Below are 23124 nucleotides of genomic sequence, written 5' to 3' on the forward strand. Positions count from 1 at the left end.
AAGTCATTAGGCCTAGTGTTTACAATGAAAAGAGAAAAATGTTGTCTTGGTGATACCACCATTTAAGAAGCAAATAAAGGAATGAGATACAGTCAGTTCTGCTATCAGGTGATATATGCATTCCTAAAAATCAATATGCTACAAACTTGGCTCTAGAGACTGCCCAAATTCAAATCTATCATTTCCTAGTTGGGTGACCTTGGGCAAATTATTTAACTTCTCTGTGACTTAATTTTCTTAACTAAATAGGAATAATAATGTACCTACTTCATAGAATTGTTGTCAGGATTAGTGACTTTACAGTAAAGTTCCTTAGACAGTGCTTGGTACATAAAAATTTTAATAGATGCTGCTATTTTTCTAAACATCCTTTAAATGGCAACTGGTTCTAAGTGACACAAGCTAGACTGATTTTGTAGATAGCATCACTCATGGAACAAGTAACTTACTACAGACAACTTAGTCATTTCTTGCTGTACACATTGATACCAAATATCTAAATTTAACCTCTAGTTGTAATCTGATGGTAACCAGGGCCAAGTCTAAGTTAAAGTTTATCCTCTATAACCTTTCTCTTTTTAAAAACATTATTTTGAAATAACTTCAAACTTATAGGACAGTTGCAAAAATAATACAGAATCCATGATGAAAACGCCGACATCCCCCAACCTGGATACCCAGGTCCAACAACTTTTAACATTTTGCCACATTTGCCATATCATTCCATTCATCCATCCATCCATCCATCCATCCATCCATCCATCCATCCAACCATCTGTCTTTGTCCATCCATCCATTCTCCTTTCCTCCCTGCCTTTCTTCCATTCCTTCATCTAGTTTCTTTTTAAACCTGCTCTTCCCACCCTTTTCATCTGTTCCTTCTCTCCTTAAGAGTTTTCTATTCTTTCTTCTATCAACATCTGCTCAAAGCATTTGCTAAACATGAAAGCTGAAAAGCAGTATAATAATTATATTTCACCTCAGGTACCAATTCTGGTGGCTACCTAGAGAGTATTCTCCACTGTGAGATTATTGTGGAGGAAAATGACCCTTCCATGACTAATTAGTAAGTTTTGCCAAGGGAGGTATGGTGTGATATGATTACAATGGTTGTGAGGCAGCATGGTAGAGCAGTTAAAGAGTATACACTTTAAGGTCAGACTGATTGGCCTCAAATTCAGCTCTACCATTTATCAGTAAAATAAATGAAGAAGATTGTAGAAGTCTTCCTGGGCAAGGTTTGATTCAGAGAAGAAGGCTATATAAGGGAGCCAGCCATATTAGAAGGAAACTCTAGTAACTTTGAAGTAAAACCTTTGGGTTCTGAGATTTGGAAGGCAATCATGGTCCTCTCCCTTCTCTCTACAGCATCCTTCTCTAAGTTGCTAGGGTAGGAAAAAAATGAGTAATTAAAAGAAGCTGGCACAATATAAATAGAAAGATATAAGCAGGAAAAATGTAGGTAAGAGCAGTAAAAATGAGAATGCACATAGAAAAAGTTGCTACTAAGATGAAAATTCTACCCAAATTTTTCCATGAAGAAAAGAAAAATATAACCACTTCTTTGGAAGGAGATCATAAAGCAGAAATATAGGAATTCAAGGAAGAGGAAGAAGTGATAAGACAAGGATATGAATTGTGAGCTTGCAGAACTCAGGAAAGAAGTCATAGAAAAGACAAAATCCTTTTAATAAATTAAGACGAAATTAGAGGGAACATGTTTCTGATTCCTAGGCTGCTCAAAGTAAATACCATGAAATGTTTCAGCTTAAACAATGGGAATTTATTCACTCATGGTTTTGAAGCTTGGAAAATGTTCAAATCAAGGCATCATCAAGGTGATGTTTTCTTCCAGACCAGCTGCCTGTGATTCTTGGCTCCTCTGTCACACAGCAAGGCAGCAGGTAGTGTCTGTTGGTCTCTTCTGGGTTTCACTGATTTCAGCTTCTTGCTTCCATAACACTCTTTCTTCTCTTTTCTCCCTCTTCCCTTCTCCCTTCCTCCTTTCTCTCTCTCTCTCTCTTGCTCTCTCACTCGCTCTCTCTCTCTCTTGTTCTCACTCTCTCTCTCGCTCTCTCACTTGCTCTCTCTCGCTCTCTCACTTGCTCTCTCTCTCTCTCTCTCTCTCTCGCTCTCTCATTTTCTCTCTCTCGCTCTCTCACTCTCTCACTCTCTCTTGCTCTCTCTCTCTCCATTCCATTTATAAAGGATCCTAGTAATAGGATTAAACATCCATCCTGAATGAGGTGGGTCATACCTTCACTGAAGTAGCCTACACAATAGGTCTGACTTACAATGGGTTCACACACACAGAAATGGATTGGATTTAAGAACACGTTTTTTCTGGGGTACATACAACTTCCAATCACTACAGAACACGAAAGGAGATTAGACATTGACACAGTAAAGACAGAAATGAAAAAAATCAAACAAAAGGTCCTGAAGATAAAGAACATATTAAGGGAAGCCAGCTTAGCCCAATGGATAGGGTGTCCACCTACCACATGGGAGGTCCGCAGTTCAAACCCCGGGTCTCCTTGACCCATGTGGAGCTGGCCCATGTGCGGTGCTGATGGGCGCAAGGAGTGCCATGCCTCGCAGGGGTGTCCCCCACATAGGGGAGCCCCACGCACAAGGAGTGTGCCCCATAAGGAGAGCCGCCCAGTGCAAAAGTGCAGCCTGCCTAAGAATGGCACCACACACACGGAGAGCTGACACAACAAGATGACGCAACAACAAAAAAAGAAACACAGATTCCTGGTGCGGCTAATAAGGTTGGAAGCGGTCACAGAAAGAACACACAGTGAATGGACACAGAGAGCAGACAACAAGGGGGGGGGGGGGAGAAATAAATAAATCTTAAAAAAAAAAAAAGAACATATTAAAAAGGATCACTGAGAAATGATAGATATAGAAAACAACAATGAAGATGCGCATACTCATAACAGGAATTTTTTAATAGAAAGCCAAAATTATGAAATAGCATAAATATTCAAATATATAAATCATGGAAACTTTGCTGAAATGAAAAAAGACTTGGATCTATACAATGAAGGGCATACTATGTGCCTGGAAAAAGTTATCCAAATTATCATTATACAGCCAAATCTTGTAAAATCACTGCACTTAAAAAGATAAAATTTGGGGGCATGCTGATGAAAAATCAAGTCTTTCAGGGGAAAGAAAAACTGGGTAACTACAGATTAGTCTATATTAACTTTCAATGCCTGAATACAGTGAGGCACAAGATATTCAAGGAAAGAAGGTATCACCAAGAATTTTCTCTCTAGTGAAACAAAGTATAAGGCTACAGGAACACAGAAAAATGTTCCTGTGAACTTTTCTTGAAGAAACTAATAGAGAATAAACTTCAGTGAAAACAAAATAACTGGGAAAATTACTGCAAAAGATGGCCGAGACCATTGGATATATTTATCAGATCAATTTTTTTTTTAATGTGGGAATTACAGTGACAGAACAGAATATAAATACCATACACCCTAACAATGTCAGAATGTGTACAATCACCAAAAAATGAGAGGAGAAGTTGAAAATAAGATGGGAAGTAGATTGCTTTTGCTGAATGGCTCATCTATAGAAACTGGGAAATAAATATTATCCAAAGCTGATAAATCAAATAAAAAACATAAGGATATTTAACAATATTGGCACTTATTTTGACTAATATTAGAAGGTAAGGAAAAGGAGAAAAGGTAAGGAAAAGAAAATATTGTTCTTAAGAAAGAATCAGGGAAGCGGACTTGGCCGAGTGGATAGGGCGTCCATCTAACACATGGGAAGTCCGCAGTTCAAACCCTGGGCTTCCTTGACCCATGTGGAGCTGGTCCACGCACAGTGCTAATGTGTGCAAGGAGTGCCCTGCCATGAAGGGGTGTCTCCTGCGTAGCGGAGCCCCTCATGCAAGGAGTGCGCCCTATAAGGAGAGCCACACAATGTGAAGAAAGTGCAGCCTGCCCAGGAATGGAGCCACACACATGGAGAGCTGACGCAGCAAGATGATGCAACAACAACAAAAGAAACACAGATTCCTGTGCTGCTGACAACAACAGAAGCAGACAAAGAAGAACATGCAGCAAAATGGACACAGAGAGCAGACAACGGAGGGGAGGGGGGGTTGGAGGGGTGGGGAGAGAAATAAATAAATAAATAGAATAAAGAAAGAATCAATAGCTAAGTCTAAAAAAGAGGATTAGAGGCATTATATACATTAATAATTTAAAAGGTAACCCCTAAATAAATATACACACCTTTCTAAATCTCAGAAGATTTACATATAAAAGAAGTAAAGGAAACAAATCACATGGTGAAAGACTTAAAATAGCAAAATATTAAATAATATGACATATTTAATATATTAAAAGAAAAATATTTTCAGATTGGATCACATAACAAAACCCAACTCCTTCCTCTTTACCTAAAATGGAGGATTTCAAAGTAGATGAAGATAAAAGCATGGGCAAAGATATATCAGAGAAATGCCAACAAAAAAGAAATTGGGATGTGGGGACTTGGTCTTAAAACTTGTTAAGGTAGAAATTATGCCCCCAAAAAACCAATAAACTAAAAAAGATTTTTTCATAATATTAAAAAGTGTAACACCCAACGAATATATGAATTTTATCACTATCTATGCTTAATAACCATGGCATCAGTATTCATCAAGCAAAACTATAGGAGATAAAGGCCAAATAGAAGTGGTAGTGGTGAGAGACTTTCTTTACCTCTCAGTCCATGATAAATTAATTTTATAAAATAAAAAAAGATAAAGAGAATATAAAATATATTAACAATAAGGTATAACATTTATTCTGTGCCTTTAGCAAAGGCTTTTGAAGCAATACTGACAATTAACTATTAATTAGGACAATTAAGTGTAAAAAACAGGAAGAGTGCAAATTAGAAAACATTCTCCAATAACAATGTTATTATGCTAGATTTTAATAATGAAATAAAAAACAAAAATACCCTCCTAACTGGAAATTTAAAATTTAAATTTTTTCTTTTAATTTGGGTCAAAGGAAAATACAAAAAAAACCATAGAGGTTCTAGGGAAAGAAATGAGAATATTGCATATCAGCACCTATGGAAAACAGCTAAAACAGTACTGAGGAAAATGTATAGCTTGAATGCCTTTTCTAAGGAAAGGAAGAAATAAAAAAGAACTAAATATTCAGGAAGTAGATTTGGCTCAACTGATAGAGCGTCCAGCTACCATATGGAGGTCCAGTGTTCAAACCCAGAGCCTCCTGACCCATGTGGTGAGCTGGCCCACACACAATGCTGATGCACACAAGGTGTGCTGGGCCAGGAATGCCCCCGCAACAAGGAGTGCACAAAAAAGTGCAGCCTGCCCAGGAGTGGCGCCACACACATGGAGAGCTAACACAGCAAGATGAAGCAACAAAAAGAGACACAGATTCCCAGTGCTGCCGAGAATGCAAGAGGACACAGAAAAACACACAGAGAATGGACACAGAAAGCAGACAATGGGGTGGGGGTGGGAGATAAAGTGGAGGGAAATAAATAAATCCTAAAAAAAAAAAAGAACTAAATATTCATCTTTACAAATTAGGAAAACAACAATAAAATAAACCTCCAAAATAGGAAAAGATAATTAATGAATATGAAAGCTGATATTAATTAGTGATATATGAAACAAACAAAGATAAAAAGGTTGAACAAATCCAAAGGCTATATTTTTGAAGTGACCAATCATGATAGTGAGTAAAGGAAAAATAGAAAAAAATTAAAAATTAGAAAAATGAGACAGAGAACCACAGAAATAGAAAAAGTGAAAAGAATTGTAAGAGAATACTACAAGAAGCTCTCTGGGTAACACATCTGAAAGTCTAGAGGAAATTTCTTTCATGGAAAAATATAAATTTCCAGTTGAAAATTTGAATAAATTGATTAACATAGAAGATATTAGGAAAGTGAATGCAGAGCTAGCAATGAAAGAACCAATATGAGTTGGTTCTGAGTTTTATCTATTTTTTGAGGAAAAAGTAATTCCAAAGTTATCTAAACTGTTCTAGGCCATTAGAAATAAAAACCTTCTGTATTATAGTTCAGTAAAGATAGTACAATAATAGAAAATCATAAACCAGTCTAACTGATAAATATTGATGCAATGATCAACATAAATTATTAGCAGAGTTCATGAAGCTATCAAAAGAATAATACACAACTATCAGGTAGATTTTATTTTAGTCATGTAAGGATGGCTCAATAACAGAAGATTTATTGAATATTCAATACCTAAAGACATCTGATTTTAAAATCCCAACTATTTGTCATAGAAGTCAAATAAAAATAGAACTGAAGGAAATGTATATTGATATATGTATAAAGAAACCTTAAAAACACATATATGTATTCTAATGTTTTCAAGTAATATCCTTCCCTTTTAATAGCATCAGAAACTTGAGGCCATAGATGGCAGGAGTGGGAAGTGGATTTGGCTCAACTGATAGAGCATCCGCCTACCACATGGGAGGTCCAGAGTTCAAACCCAGGGTCTCCTGACCCATGTGGTGAGCAGGCCCTCATGCAGAGCTGATGGGTGCAAGGAGTGCCATGCCACGCAGGGGTGTCCCCCGTGTAGGGGAGACCCATGCGCTAGGAGTGTGCCCCACAAGGAGAGCCACCCGTGCAAAAAAACTGCGGGCTGCCCAGGAGTGATGCCAAATACACAGAGAACTGACGCAGCAAGATGACACAACAAAAAAAGACATAGGTTCCTGGTGCCGCTAACAAGAATGCAAGCAGACACAGAAAAACACACAGTGAATAGACACAGAGAGCAGACAATGACGGGGAATGGGGATGGGGGAGAAGGGGAGAGAAATAAATAAAAAATAAATAAATCTTAAAAAAAAAATAGGTGGCAGGAGTTTTTTTTTTTAAGATTTATTTATTTCTCTCCCGGTCTCCCCCCACCCCGGTTGACTGTTCTCTGTGTCTATTTGCTGTGTCTTCTTTGTCCTCTTCTGTTGTTGTCAGCGGCACCGGGAATCTGTGTTTCTTTTTATTGCGTCATCTCGTGTGTCATCTCTCCGTGTGTGCAGGCTGCACTTTCTTTCACCCTGGGCGCCTCTCCTTATGGGGCACTATCCTTGCGCATGGGGCTCCCTTACATGGGGAACACCCCTGCGTGACAGGGCACTTTTTGGCACATCAGCACTGCACATGGGCCAGTTCCACACGGGTCAAGGAGGCCCAGGGTTTGAACCGTGGAACTCCCATGTGGTAGATGGACGCTCTAACCACTGGGCCAAGTCTGCCACCAGGAGTTATTTTTAAATTCAAGGAGAGTTTTCTTTGGATAAGAAGTAGCCCTTAATATTATATCACATAGATGTGGTTCTGCCTTTGTATAAGCATAGTTTATCTGACATCACAGAATTATAACTTTCACAAATTATGATTATATATACTTTAAGTTTAAGTATTGTGATTTTCACAGTAACAATGTTTCTTCCATAGCTTACTTCTCAGATTGAGATATGCGTACCCTTAGAGGCAGGTAGCTCAAGGCCAATGTACCCAAAGTCACAGACTAGGCATCTCATGTTTCAGGAGTGTAAGTTTTCACTGAAGATTAGGGTGGATGGTGGATGCAGTTAATTGATTTGGTAAGTTTTTTATTATATATTAAAACAAACATCCACATTATGAAAGTTTTGTATGAATTATAATAAAATATAAGAAGTTATTTATTTTTTTGAGAACAATTTTATTCACAGACCATACAATCCATTCAAAGTGCACAATTGATTGCTCTTGGTATAATCACAAAGTTGTGTTTTCATCATTACAGTCAATTTGAGAAAAAAGAAGTTATTTTTTATGTTTATATTGGGCAGCATTAAAATATGCTCTCAAGTCCCTGAAAGTGCATATAATTTTCCACTGCTGTGACAAATATTTTGGTGGAAAAATTTGAGAGATATTGCCATATAACATCTTAGATACAAGCATTTATAGCCTTTAAAACTGTCATAAAATTACAACTATTTTGTGAATAAAACATTTGAGCATCTCTCTGATGGGAAATATTTTAACTTTATTGCTAGAATTTGCATGGGAGATATTCAAGTAATTTTTCATTGTTTTATAAAATTGACAGATATTAGTCTGACATTCACAATACATTTTTGTTTATTATTAGTAGTAATGAATCAAATAACTAACAATTTCCAAGAAAAGGAAAAACTAAGATGATGCCCAATATTTCTGGAAAATCTTCAAAAACTTTTTTCATCCCTTATCATAATTATTAATGATCAATTCTTTCAAATTTCTGGTTGGAAGTGAATATATATATATAAGGAAAGATATAGATGGGAGATTTATAATCCAATGAATAGTAAAGATCATACATATGACTAAAATGTTCTATATTTTAAATAAAGGATTCATTACTCTTTACAAGTGGCATTTAATTTTATAGAACTCTATTGATGAATATGGTTATTTAATCAGATTCTGGTGGGGCAACTTCATTTACTCAGAAATTAAAAAACAATTTGCAAGGCGGAATGCTGTGGAGAGCCAAAAATAAATCAGATGTAGAATCTATCCTAAAGGAACTTATAATTGAGTTAGGGAGACAAGTAGTTTACAATTGGTAACATTACAGCAAACAAACTAGAAAATCCCTAAAAATATAAAATCCATATTATAAAATAAACATAGGAAAATATAATTTTTACAAATTATTTGGAAAAAGTTGATATGCAGTATTGGGGAAAAATGGGAGAAACACTTGAAAGGGAGAGAAAAAGTATGGTGATTATCAACAAAAGGAATGAAATTCTTTTGTCCAAGTGGTATCAGAAAGGATTTGGTGATCTAAGTACTTCAGTGTAGCACATGCTTAAGGGCATAGGCATTAGGAGAGCTTCTACATAATCTGTAAATTCCCAGAACACCAGAAGAGAAAACAGCATGAAAAACTAGAGTTTAAAGGATTGTATGAACTTATTTTATAAAATTGTAAACATATTACAAATTCCTTTTTTTTTTTGTAGTATGGTTTCAACCATCCTGTCAAAACTGTAGTTTGATCCTGGTTTCTCTTTTTTACAGAAGTCATACAATTTCAAGTTCTAAATTAAAGAAGTAAATGACATCTGGGAATCTTTGAACATATATAATCACTGGAGTAACAAATAGGAATTCTAGTTGATTGGAAAAAATGAGAGTTTAATTAATTCATTTGTTAAATATTGGCTTTAAAGATATTGGTGTATATGTGTGTGTGCTTTGTTCAAACTATTGAATGTACTATCTTATACCCCCCATCTCTTGTTTCCTGGAAATTAGTTATTGATAGGGAGAGTATGAGTATTTTAGGAACTATTGTTGATGTAGACAAGGAAGATTTTCTCACTCAGACATTCATATGGCATTTGAATGCATAAGAGTAAGATATTTTCTCTCTTTCTCTTTTTAATTTTCAGGTATAGATATTCTTCATCGATTAGGCCTTGGAGTCAGAGACATAAGACACTCATCATCAGTGACTGCGGAACCATCATCATCTACACCTTTACCTCAGGGGGTCCATTTAACTGAATCAGGTGTCAGTTTAACAAATGAAGCTTATATTGAGTCACCTCTCATGAAAATTTTACCAGTCAAGTTAGGACAACCATTTACAATATTAATTGGGTTACAGTCACATAGAGTAAACAATGCATTTCTCTTCACCATTAGAAATAAAAATAAACTGCAATTAGGGGTACAATTATTACCTAAAAAATTAGTAGTATACATTGGAGGAAAACAATCTGTATTTTTCAACTATAGTGTTCATGATAAGCAATGGCATTCATTTGCCCTTAATATTAGAGATAAAGTTGTCTCAATGTTTGCTGAGTGTGGAAAGAGCTATTTTAACAGAGAGACACTTTTGGAAGTGGAGACCTTTGATTCTAACAGTGTGTTTACCTTAGGAAGTATGAATAATAGCTCTGTCCATTTTGAAGGAATAGTATGTCAGTTGGATATTATTCCTTCTGCAGAAGCATCTGCAAACTATTGCAGATATGTGAAAGAGCAGTGTCGCCAAACAGGCACATACCGACCTGAGACAAGCCTTCCTCACACAACTATTATATCAACTAAGATATCAGAAAACTCTCCTTTCCCCAAACAATTTGGAGAAAAAGTACTGTCAGAGCATACATTTACTGAACACAAAAGCATTCCAAATATCATAAATAATGATTCTGCAACCACGTATAAACAACAAGAACACCAGATACCAAGATATCAGTTGACTTCTCTTCCTTCAGGGAATGTCTCTACTGTGGATCTCATGACCAATGGGATTCAGGCCAAAGAAACCATCAGAGAGGAATATATTCAGACAAATTTAAGCCTGTCAGTGACCCACCAGCATCACAGTGAGACAAGAGTGAATACCAAGGAGAAATTTACTTCCCTATTAAAAGTGCCCAACAATATCACACGTGATTACAAAGTAACCAGTCTGTCACCGTTTAAGATGTCATCTTTTCTCCAACGTATAAAACAAGATACAATTAATAATCTCAAGAAGGCTATTACAGCAAATCTGCACACTAATGAACTCATGGAGATGCAACAGATTTTAAATACAACCTTATATAGAGTGACAAATGAGCCATCTGTGGATAATCACCTTGATCAAAGAAAGGAAGGGGAATTTGATCCTGCTGCTACCTATCCCATCGAAAAGAGCTATGAAACTGAGCTTTATGATTATTATTATGATGATGATCTTAATAGAATGCTTGAAATGGAGAATCTAAGAGGGCCAAAAGGGGACACTGGACCTCCCGTAAGTTTTTTTTAATATGTCTTAATGCATAACTTACCATGCATTTCAAAGAGAATTCTCTGGACTGAACAATACAGAACAGACAAGATCTGTTGCAGAAATGATTCCTGGCTACAGTGGATGTACTTATGGTTGTTACAACATATTCCACCAGAATGCAATGGTGGCTAAAATATTGTACATTCTTAAAATTGGCAGACTGAAAAGGTTATTTAATTCCGGTAAAGTGGTGGACAACTATATGTTATCCTTATTAAGTTGAAATTCAACCAGGGAATTTAACTGCTAAATATAGATCAGCATTCTTTATATAGATCATAGGCTTAATAATCATGTTAAGAGTAAGATATAAAAGTTATAGTAGACTAAAGAAAAAGACATTAAATACAATTAAATATCCCTTCAGCAAAACAGTTCAAATGAATTAAAATAGAGTGTAAATTTATTTTATACAGAGATTATTTTGTAGTGAATCATTGGGAAGAAACAAACCCTGACATTACTATTCTAAATGAAATACTTAATTTTCATGAAGAGTAACATATTCCATTATGTTTTAAACTGTATAGTCAATTTACATTTATGGGTCAATAAAAGCTCCACTTACCTAACTCAGAAATAACTAGTTAACCTATCAGTTCATTTAGTGGAAAAAAACAGCTAAGTCACTTATTTAACAATGTGTAAACAAAAACAACAAACTAAGACTCATTTTTCATCTCTGAATTTCTTATGTTGTGCAAGTGCAATTGCAGAGCAATATTTGAAATTTTCTAAAATAATTTAAAAGCTTATTTAAAAATCATTTAAGATCACAACATTGGAAACATTTTTGCTTTTCATATTTGTATATCTTAAATAATCAACCTATATGTCTTTGCAATTTGTTTTTTTCAAAATTGCAAGCAGACTAAAATATATTAAAGTACTTCTTTATTTGATGGAAAGAAAATTTTAGGCGTTTCTTTAGTTCCAGAAACCATAGAATGAGAGAGGATGATGCCACTTGCTTAGCTTGCATTTCTTTTGTGGTTATTACTGGAAGTGATTTGATAGATATTGAGCAACTCTTATTAGAGTAAATGTTTAGAGGTTTTTAAAATAAAGTCTGAAGAATACACTTTTATAGAGAAGTGAAAACTTCAGTTACAACAATTAATTGTCATCATATTAATAATAAAGTTGAATTACTGGGCAGGTGATTTTAAACAAATAGTTATGGAAGCTATTTACTTTCTTCAGAAAAAGTTAATCTGATGAGATGAGCACTAATCTCTTTTGTAAATCCAAACAGTCACTTCAGCATTGGTAGGTGAAGCAGTAATATTTAACAGATATTTGCTTAGCCTCTGCTTAGCACAAGGTAGGAATATAGAGTGTATACAACACAGTAGACTGCTCAGAAGAAGTTTACATTTCAACAATGGGGATAAAGGATAAAATAAATGTATTTATACTTACTGTAAAGTAAGATAAGTACAGCTAAGAGATACAAACTAAGTATGTGGGGAAGGGAGGTTCAAAGGGAAGAAAAAGAATGTTTTTGAGGGTATCACTAGGAAAGACCACTTAAAGCTGAGCTATTCAGGATATGTTTTTGTGGATGAAGTTAATTATGACCTAGCCCTCAAAAGATGGATAATGTTTTTGTTTTTTTGTTTTTTTGGGTTTTTTTTTTAAAGATTTATTTTTTATTTATTTAATTCCCCTCCCCTCCCCCGGTTGTCTGGTTTCTGTGTCTTTTTGCTGCGTCTTGTTTCTTTTGTCCGCTTCTGTTGTCGTCAGCGGCACGGGAAGTGTGGGCGGCGCCATTCCTCGCAGGCTGCTCCCTCCTTCGCGCTGGGCGGCTCTCCTTATGGGTGCACTCCTTGCGTGTGGGGCTCCTCTACGCGGGGGACACCCCTGCGTGGCACGGCACTTCTTGCGCGCATCAGCACTGCGCATGGGCCAGCTCCACATGGGTCAAGGAGGCCCGGGGCTTGAACCACGGACCTCCCATGTGGTAGATGGATGCCCTAACCCCTGGGCCAAAGTCCGTTTCCCATGGATAATGTTTTGATAGGTGGAGAGGAACTGGGTTTTTTGTTGTTGTTGTTTTGGTTTGTTTGTTTTTTTTGTTTTTTAATATTGGGAAAACAGTATAATAGCATCATTTGAGTTTCAACTTTGTGGAAGACACTCTACCATGCCCTTTACATATGTTTTGTCTTAAAACAACTTTGTAAGGTTGATATTATTATCCTCTGAAGGAAGTGAAAGATGGAGGAGATGATTTATTCACCCACAATCACATTGCTAGTAAATGATCAATCCAGGATTTGAACCCAGGTTTTCTGCCTCTGAAATTCAAACTCTCTCACAATATAAGACTGAATAATGTTAGACAATTAAAAATGCAAGACAGATGGGGCCAGGTTGTGGAGAGTTTTTTTTTCAAGGATTTATTTTTTTATTTATCTCCCCCCCCCCCCAATTGTCTGCTCTCTGTATCCATTCGCTGTGTGTTCTTCTGTGACCACTTCTATTCTTATCAGCAGCACCGGAATCCATGTCTCCTTTTTTTGTTGTTGTTGCATCATCTTGTTGCACCAGGTCTCTGTATGTGCGGTGCCACTCTTGGGCAGGATGCACTTTCCTTTGTGATGGGCAGCCCTCCTTATGGGGCGCACTCCTTGCGTGTGGGGCTCCCTTATACGGGGAACACCCCTGTGTAGCACGGTACTCCTTGCGAGCATCAGCACTGTGCATGGGCCAGATCCACATGGGTCAAGGAGGCCCAGGGTTTGAACCTTGGATCCCCCATGTGGTAGGCAGATGCCCTATCCATTGGGCCAAGTCCGCTTCCCTGGGGAGAGTCTTCATGGTCAAACTGATAGTTCTAACTTTATCTTTTTCTCAATTGGAAATTTTTAAGGTTTCTAAGCAGATGATTAATAGGAAAGTTATTCTGATAGCAGTGCCTAAAATGACAGGAAGTTCCCATTATCATCTTGGTGTTACATGACTAGGACATTATCTAGGATGGTAGCAATGAAAACACAAAGGAAAGGTAGAATTCAATAGATATTTTGAAGGAAGATTTGGTAGAACTAGGAAAATAATTGTATCTTGGAACCAAGCAAAAGTAGAAAATCAAAAATGACTCTCAAGTTTTAAGTCTGAGGGATTAAGAGACTGGTGATACTATTACTGAAAACAGTAATTAAAAGAGGAAGTCAATTTTAGCAGAAGAAAATAAGAAGTTACATTTAAGGAACTGGTGGCAATTCAGTAAGCTCTATGAAAAGTTGAAGAAAATGAAGTGAAAAAGAGAGGTCAAGTTGAAGCTGTAGTATTGGATAATATTTTCAATAAAAGGAGTTTGGCATGGGGTCAAAATCCAAATGATGGGAAAAGTTTGATTTTAGAATATAGAAAATGAACTATGATGGAGTAATCAGAGAGATGGTAGAAAAGAATGGTGTATTATAACAAAAGCCAAAAGAGGGAATTTCAAGAAGAATGTGATCAACAGTGCCAAAGACTACAGAGATGTCTAAAAGGATAAGGCCTGAGAAAGAGCTGGGGAAGTCCATTGCATCTTCTGATGGGAAAGTTGTTGAACTTTAATAATACATCTTAATGGTAGTAGAGAAGACTAAAGGTAGAGTTTGAGAACTAATGAGAGAGTGAATGATGATGTTGTAGAGACTGTTCCATTGCTCCTTGAAATGGGTATTTCTGTGGAAAATCTGAATCCAGCCTGATATTTCCTACTTGTGGTTGACTATTTTTTCTGCCTGCATGTCCATGAAGTTCATTCATTACTTTAGAAACTCATTAAACATATTAGGTTCTGTATCATTTTTTCATCAGAAGATTACTTATATTTGTTACAGGAAAGTCTACCCTTATATCCTCAAATATTTTTGTCTTCCATTTCTCCATACTCTTCTTCAGGCATAGCACACCAGTATGCATACGTTGGCTATCTTTTGTGATTATTATCTTCTCTATAATCATGACAATGCAATTGCTCTTTTTTATTTCATTTTCTGTGAATCCATTTATCCAATATCCATATCCCTTTATTGATTTTTGTTGTATTTAATCTTTAATCAGTTTTATTGCTTCTGACATGGCTTTCATCTAGAATGTTTTTTTTTTTAATTTTATTTCTCTCATATCATTCTTAAACTCTTCTGGTTCACATTTCATTTCTTTTAGCTCTTTGTTATCTCTTGCAATTCTTCTTTGAATTATCTTTTTGGAGAAAAATGTCAGCCTGATGTTTTTCTGAATGTACGGCTAACTATATGACTAAACTCTTTTTCTGTTGCATGAGGTAATTCCTCTTCTGGTAAACAATTTTCATCTACTCCTACTGCCCCTACTCCCTATACCCATATCTATGCATAGGTCCCATGCTAGGTTTTTTTCCCCTGGTTATTTCTCACTTTTTCAATCTATATAGGCCAGCTGTTTGTTTTAGAATAGTATAGGAAGAGACTAAGGGAACTAAGGTAAAATTGTACACAGTTTCAAGTTTAGATTGCGGCCTTAAACCCCATCTTACCATATTTATTTTGTCCTCTACCCAGAGGCATATCTCCCTTCATTTTCATGTGCAACAATTTTCAAATCACTTTATATAACAGCTCTTTAAGAAGTGTTATATTGAATTCTGCTCTTCTTGGGTTTTGTTTTCATGGAGCAGACCTTTTTAGTTGTGAAAACAGTCAATATTCATGATAAATAATATGCACAGTATGTTTTATAGTGATAAGTGCCAAGAAGATAAAAGAAGCATAGAAGGAGAAAGGAGTGTCGGGAAAGTGAGTTTGTTGTTAAACTTTTTTTCTTAAATTGGAGAAGTAGTAGGTTTACAGGAAATTCATATAAGAAATACAGTGTTCCTATGTACCTCCCTGTTGTTGACAATTTGCATTAGTGTGGTATCTTTGTTACAACTGATGAAAGAATATTAAAACTGTGCTATTAACTGTAGTCCATTTACAGTTTACATTAGGAGTATTTTTCTCATATACCACCCTATTATTAACACCATGTATTTATGCCATACATTTGTTATAATTCATGAAAGAATATTGTTATACTTTGTACTATTAACTATAGTCCATCATCCACAATAGGTTTCACTGTATTATACAGACCTTTGTTTTATCTTTTAATTTTTATTCATGTAACATATCTGACCTAAAATTTCCCCTTTTAACCATTCACATATATAATTCAGTGCTGTTACACTCATAATAATGTGCTACCATCACCACTATCCATTTCCAAAACTTTATAATCAACCTAAATAGAAATTATGTACAAATTAAACATAAATTCTCTACTCCCAATCTATCCCCTGGTAACCTATATTCTAGATTCTATTTCTATCAGTTTGCTTATTATATTTAGTTCATATCAATGAGATAATACTATATTTGTCCTTTTGTGTCTGACTTATATCATTCAGCATAATGGGCTCAAGATTCATCATGTTGGCACATGTATCAGGACTTCATTCCTTTTTTATGGCTGAATAATCTTCCGTTTTATGTATATACTACATCTTATTTATCCATTCATTTGTTGATGGGCATTTGGGCTGCTTCCATCTTTTGGCAATTTGAATAATGCTGCTATGAATATTGGTGTGCAAGTATCTGAGTCCCTGCTATCAATTTCTGCTGGGTAAATACCTACCAGCGAGACTGCTGGGTCATATGGTAATTCTATACTTAGATTCCTGAGGAACTGCCAAGCTGTCTTCCACAGTGACAGCACCATTTTACATTCCAACCAGCAATGAATGAGTGTTTCTAGTTCTCCACATCCTCTCCAACACTTGTAATTTTCTGTTTTTTAAATAGTAGCCATTCTAGTGGTTGTGAAATGATATCTCATTGTGGTTTTGATTTGCATTTCCATAATAACTAGTGATGTTGAGCATCTTTTCATGTGCATTTTCACCATTTGTGTATCCTATTTGGAGAAATGTCTAGTCGTTTGACCATTTTTTAATTAGGTTGTTTGTTGAACTGTAGGATTCTTTATATATTCTGGATATTAAACCCCTTATCAGATATGTGGTTTCAAAATATTTTCTTCCATTGAGTAGGTTGTGTTTTCACTTTTGTGATGAAGTGTTTTGATGCACAAAAGTTTTTAAGATTGAGGAAGTCCAATTTATCTATTTTTTCTTTCATTGCTTGTGTTTTGGGTGTAAAGTCTAAGAAACTATTGTTTAACACAAGATCTCAAAGATGCTTCTCTACATTTTCTTCTAGGAGTTTTATAGTCCTGGGTCTTATATTTATGTCTTTGATTCATTTTGTGTTGATTTTTATATATGATGTGAGATAGGGGTCCTCTTTCATTCTTTTGCATATGGATATTGTGTCGAAGAGACTATTCTTTCCCAATTGAGTGAATTTGGCAGCCTTGTCAAAAACCAACTGAAAATAGATATGAGGGTCTTCTTTCTGAACTCATTTCAATTCCACTGGTTAATATATCTATCCTTGTGCCAGTACGGTGCTGTTTTGACTATGGTAGCTTTGTGATAAGTTTTAAAGTCAGGAAGTATGGGTCCTCCAAATTCATTCTTCTTTTTCAAGATGTTTATGGCTATTCGGGGCCCCTTACACTTCCAGACAAATTTGATAATTGGCTTTTCCAGTTCTGCAAAGCAGGCTGTTGGCATTTTGATTGGGATTGCTTTGAATCTGTAAATTGCTATGAATAGATTGACATCTTAATGATATTTAGTCTTCCAACCCATGAACACAGAATGTCCTTCCATTTATTTGTCTTCTTTGATTTCTTTTAGAAATGTTTTTTAGTTTTCTATCTACAAGTCCTTTATACCCTTGAATAGCTATTCCTAGATATTTGATTCTTTTAGTTGCTATTATAAATGGATTTTTTTTTCTTGATTTCCTCCTGAGGTTTCTCATTACTAGTGTAAAGAAGTACTAATGATTTTTCCATGCTGGTCTGTACACCCCCCCCCCCCACCCCTCACCCCCCCCACTATACTGAATTCATTTATTAACTCTAGTAGCTTTCTTGTAGATTTTTTGTTTTTTTTTTTCTATATATAGGATCGTGTCACCTGCAAATAGTGAAAGTTTTACTTCTTCCCTTCAAATCTGGGTGCCTTTTAATTCTTTTGCTTATCTAACTGCTCTGGCTAGAACTTCTAATACAATGTTGAATAACAATGGTGACAGGCAGCATCCTAATCTTCTTCCAGATCTTAGAGGGAAAGATGTCAGTCTTTCACCATTGAGTTAGATGTTAGCTATGGGTTTTTCATATATGCCTTTTATCATAGTGATGAACTTTCCTTCCATTCTTATTTTTCTAAGTGTTTTCTCACAAAAGAGTGTCGAATTTTGCCAAATGCCTTTTTTGCATCAATGGAGAAAATCATGTAGTTTTTTCCCTTTATTTTGTTAATATGTTATATTACATTAGTTGATTTTCTTGTGTTGAGCCACTTTTGCATACTTGGGATAAAACCCACTTAATCATGGTGTATAATTCTTTTAACATGCTGTTAGATTTGATTTGCAATGATTTTGTTGAGGATCTTTACATCTACATTCTTAAGAAAATTGGTCTGTAATTTTCTTTTCTTATAAATCTTTATATGGCTTTGGTATTAGGGTAATGTTGGCTTTATAGAATGAGTTAAATATTGTTTGCTCTTCAATTTTTTTGAAAAATTTGAACAGAATTGATATTAATTCCTCTTGGAATGATGGGTAAAATTCACCTGTGTAGCCATCTGTTCCTGGGCTCTTCTTTGTTGGAGGTTTTTAATGACTGATTCAATCTCTATTTGTAATTGTCTGTTGAGATCTTTTTTAATCCAACAGTCAGTATAGGTTGTTTGCATGTTTCTAGGAATTTGCCATTTTCATCTAGGGTGTGTAATTTGTTGGCATACAATTGTTCATAGTATCCTCCTATGATCCTTTTCATTTCTGTGGCACAGCAGTAATCTCTCCCCCCTCCCCCTTTCTGATTTTATTTGCTGCTTCTTTTTTTTTTTTCCCCTTTGTTAGTTTAGATCAATTTTATTGATCTTTTCAAAGAATCAATTTTTGGTTTTGTTTATTCTTTTTTAAAACTTTAAATTTCATTTATTTTACTCTAATTTTTATTTCTTTCCTACTGCTTGCTTTGGGATTAATTTGCTCTTTTCCTCCAGGTGTTCAGTTAGCCTTTGATTTAGCTCATTTTAAAAGTAAGCATTTACTTTTACAAATATACATTACAAATATAAATTTCCCTCTCAGTATTGCCTTCACATCCCATAAGTTTTGATAATTTGTGTTTTCATTTTCATTTGTCTCAAGATATTTACTGATTTCCCTTACAATTTCTTCAATTCCCTGATTGTTTAAGAGTGTGTTATTTAATTTACTTATATCTGTGGATTTTCCAATTCTCTATAGTATTGGTTTCCAGCTTCATTCTATTATGTCAGAGAAGATGCTTTGTATTCAGTCTTTCTAAATGTACTGAGATTTGTTTTGTGACCCAACATGTCGTTTATACTGGATAATGATCCATATGCACTTGAGAAGAATGCATATCCTGCTGTTTGGGATACATTGATCTGCATATATCTATGTCAAATTCATTTGTCATATTATTCAAGTTCGCTGTTTTCCTGTTGATCTTTAGTCTAGATGTTCTATCTATTGCTGAGTGCAGTACTGAAGTCTTGAATTATTTTTGTAGAAGTGTCTATTTCTCCCTTCAGTTAATGCCCATGTTTGCCTGATGTATTTTGTGACACTGTGGTTAGGTGCATATACATTTATGATTGTTATTTTTTCTTGATGGCTTGTCCCTTTTATTAATATATAGTGTCCTTCTTTGTCACTTATAAGAACTTTTGACTTAAAGCCTATTTTGTTTGATATTAGTATACCTACCTCAGCTCTTTTTGGATTACTATTTGCATGGAATATTGTTTTCCATTCTTCACTTTCAACTTGTTTATGTGTTGGGCCTAAGGTGAGGCTCTTTGTAAACAACATATAGTTGGATTGTGCCTTTTTATCCATTATTCCAATATATGTCTTTTGATTGGGGGTTTAATTCAATAATATTCATTGTTATTACTCTAAAGGCAGTACTTATTTCAGCCATTTTGTCCCTTGGTTTTTATATGTCATATCTTTTTTTGCCTCTTTTTTACTTTATTGCAACTTCCTTTTCTGTGTAGTTGATATTTAGTGATGTATCTGACTGATCCCATTTTTTTTTTGTTTCTGTTTCTGTGTATTTTAAAAATACTTTCTTTGTGGTTATACTACAGTTTATATTACATAACCTTCATCTATAGCCTACTAATATGTAAAGATACTAACTTTGCTTCGATAGTATACATGTTCTCTGTTCCCTTATTCCTCTGTTTCCTATCTTTAAGTTGTTCTTTATCACTTATATTTTGCATATCCAATATCAGGAAACATGCCTTCTCTTGTTCAATTACATTCTGATTCTTATAGCATTTAAGAGTAGAGTTGCATATTGAAGATACATACTGTTGGGTTTTGCATTTACCTTTCTAATTTATTACCTTATTGATGATCTTCATTTTTTCACACTACTCCAAGTCATTCTCTCCTATCTTTTCCTTTCAACCTGCAGAACTTCCTTTAGTAATTTTTGTGGGGTGGTCTCGTGTTGACAAATTCTCTGAGTTTCTGTTTATCTGTGAAAATTTAAAACACTCCCTGATTTTTGAAGGACAGGTTTGCTGGGTAAAGAATGTTTGGTTGGCTGTTTTTCTCTTTTAGTACCTTAAAAGTACTGTACCACTGCCTTCTTGCCTCTGGTTTCTGATGAGAAATTGGCACTCGATCTTATTGAGGATCCTTTGGATGTGATGAATCACTTTTGCTGCTTTCAGAATTCTCTCTTTATCTTTGGCATTTGACATTCTGATTATTATGTGTCTCAGGGAAGGTCTATTAGGGTTTATTCTGTTTGTAGCATGTTGTGCTTCTTAGATATGTATATTTATGTCTTTTAGGAGAGTTGGGAAATTTTTGGCCATTATTTCCTCAAAGATTTTTTTCTGCTTCCTTTCCCTTCTCTTTCCCTTCTTGATTACCCATAATGCATGTGTTTGTGAGCTTTGTGCTGTCACTGAAATTCCTGAGGCACTGATCAATTTTTTTTTATCTCTGTTCTTCTGTTGATTTGATTGTCCTATTGTTGTTTTCTTTTGCTTTTGTTTTTTTTTAGGAAATTATTTATTAAAGAAAAGTCACCTGTGAGTGTTCTATCTTTTAATTCACTGATTCTTTCTTCTGCCTGCTCAAATCTATTGTATGCCTCTAATTTATTTTTAATTTCTACTATTGTGTCTTTCATTCCCATAATTTCTTTTGTTTCTTTTTGTACTTTCAAGTTCTTCTTTATGTTCACACATTGTCTTCTAATATCCAATAGCTCCTTATGCATATTTTCCTTCATCTTCTTGAATTGATTTGGAAGAGTTTTTGAACTTCTTTGATTAGTTGTTCCAAATTCTGTATCTTCTCTGAAGTTTTAATTTGTTCCCTTGACTGAGCCGTATCTTCCTCTTTCTTAGAATGATTAGTAATTTTTTTCTTTTCCTTTTTTAAAACTTTTTTGAAGTATATCACTCATACATAAACATACATAAACAATAAGTGTATTGTAACAGTTGTGCACTTACAAAACAAACATATATAACATCATACAGGACTCTTGTACCTCACCCTACCACCAATACCTTGCATTGTTGTTAAACATTTTTAATTAATGATTAAAGAGCATCCTCAAAATATTGCTACTAACCGAAGTTAGTACCGCACTCCATAGGTCACTCCAGTTGTATTTTTCCCATGGTTCTCCACATTCCCACCACCCTGCAATAGTGATGTACATTTGCTCTAGCTAACAAAAGACACTCTTGCATCTGTACCATCAACCACAGTTCTCATCCATCTCTTGGTTTACTGTGCTGTTGAGTTCCTAGATTGTTCTCTAGCATTCTGTCAATTGGCATTTACATACCTAGACTACCATTTTCAGCCACATCACCATTTATAAACCAACTGTTACTCACTGTGTGTTACTATCCACTCTATCCATTTCCACACTTTTACAGTAAAGCTAATTAAAACTTCTACATACATTAAACATCAGTAGTCCATCTCAGTCCTCCTCTTATCTCTTTTAAGAATCCACCACACACTACCAAGTCTTGAAGATATTTTCCTACAATTTCTTCTAGAAGCTTTATTGTTCTTGCTTTTATTTTTAGGTTTTTGATCCATTTTGATTTAATTTTTGAATAAGGTGTGAGATAGAGGTTCTCTTTCCTTCTTTTGGCTATGGATATCCAGTTCTCTCAGCATTATTTGTTGAATGGACTGTTCTGCCCAAGTTGTGTGGTTTGACAGGCTAGTCAAAAATCACTTGACCATAGATATGAGGGTCTGTTTCTGAACCATCAATTTGGTTCCATTGGTTATATGTCTGTCTTTATGCTAGGACCATGCTGTTTTTACCACTGTAGGTAGGTAATAAAATTTAAAGTCTGGAGATGAGAGTTCGCTTTTCCTTGTTAAGATGTTTCTGGCTATTCAAAATCCCTTACCCTTCCAAATAAATTTGATAATCATGTTTTCAATTTTTAAAAAATGCTGGTCGGTTTTTATCAGGATTGCATTGAATCTATATGTCACTTTGAGTAGAATTGATGTCTTAATAATATTTTAAGTCTTCCAATCCATTTCTTCCAGTTATTTAGGCCTTTTTTTATTTCTTTTAACATTGAGTTGCAGTTTCTGAATACAAGAGCTTTACATCGTTGGTTAAGTTTATTCCTGACTATTTGAGTTTTATCTGTCATATTTTATTTTCATCACTCTTTTGACACTTTCAGTTACTTTTATTGATATAATCTTCATTTCTAGACTCTCTTCCAGGCCTCTCTCTCCTGTCTTTTCTTTTCAGGCTCTAGCATACCCTTTTGGATTTCCTGAAAATCTGGTCTCTTGGTTAGAAATTCTCTCAATTTCTGTTTATCTGTGAATATTCTAAACTCTCCCTCATTTTTTGAAAGACAATCTTGCTGGATATAAGATTCTTGGCTGGAAGTTTTTCTCTTGTAGTACCTTAAATATATCAGACCACTGCCTTCTTGCCTCCATGGTTTCTGGTGAGAAATCAGCATTTAATCTTATTGGGTATCCCTTATATGTTATGCATTGCTTTTCTCT

The 23124-nt window shown here is 35.1% G+C and overlaps 1 protein-coding gene across 1 annotated transcript in view; it reads left to right on the forward strand.

Annotated features, from left to right (window-relative positions):
• COL24A1 (collagen type XXIV alpha 1 chain) overlaps positions 1-23124 on the forward strand; it is a 365386-nt gene that overhangs the window by 16049 nt on the left and 326213 nt on the right. Inside the window, exon 3 of the mRNA XM_058303231.2 lies at positions 9486-10849. Within this exon, the coding sequence (XP_058159214.1) occupies positions 9486-10849 (1364 nt within the window). The remainder of the gene's footprint in view (positions 1-9485; positions 10850-23124) is intronic.

Source organism: Dasypus novemcinctus, chromosome 9 (assembly GCF_030445035.2).
Source record: "Dasypus novemcinctus isolate mDasNov1 chromosome 9, mDasNov1.1.hap2, whole genome shotgun sequence".
Taxonomy (NCBI): Eukaryota; Metazoa; Chordata; class Mammalia; order Cingulata; family Dasypodidae; genus Dasypus; species Dasypus novemcinctus.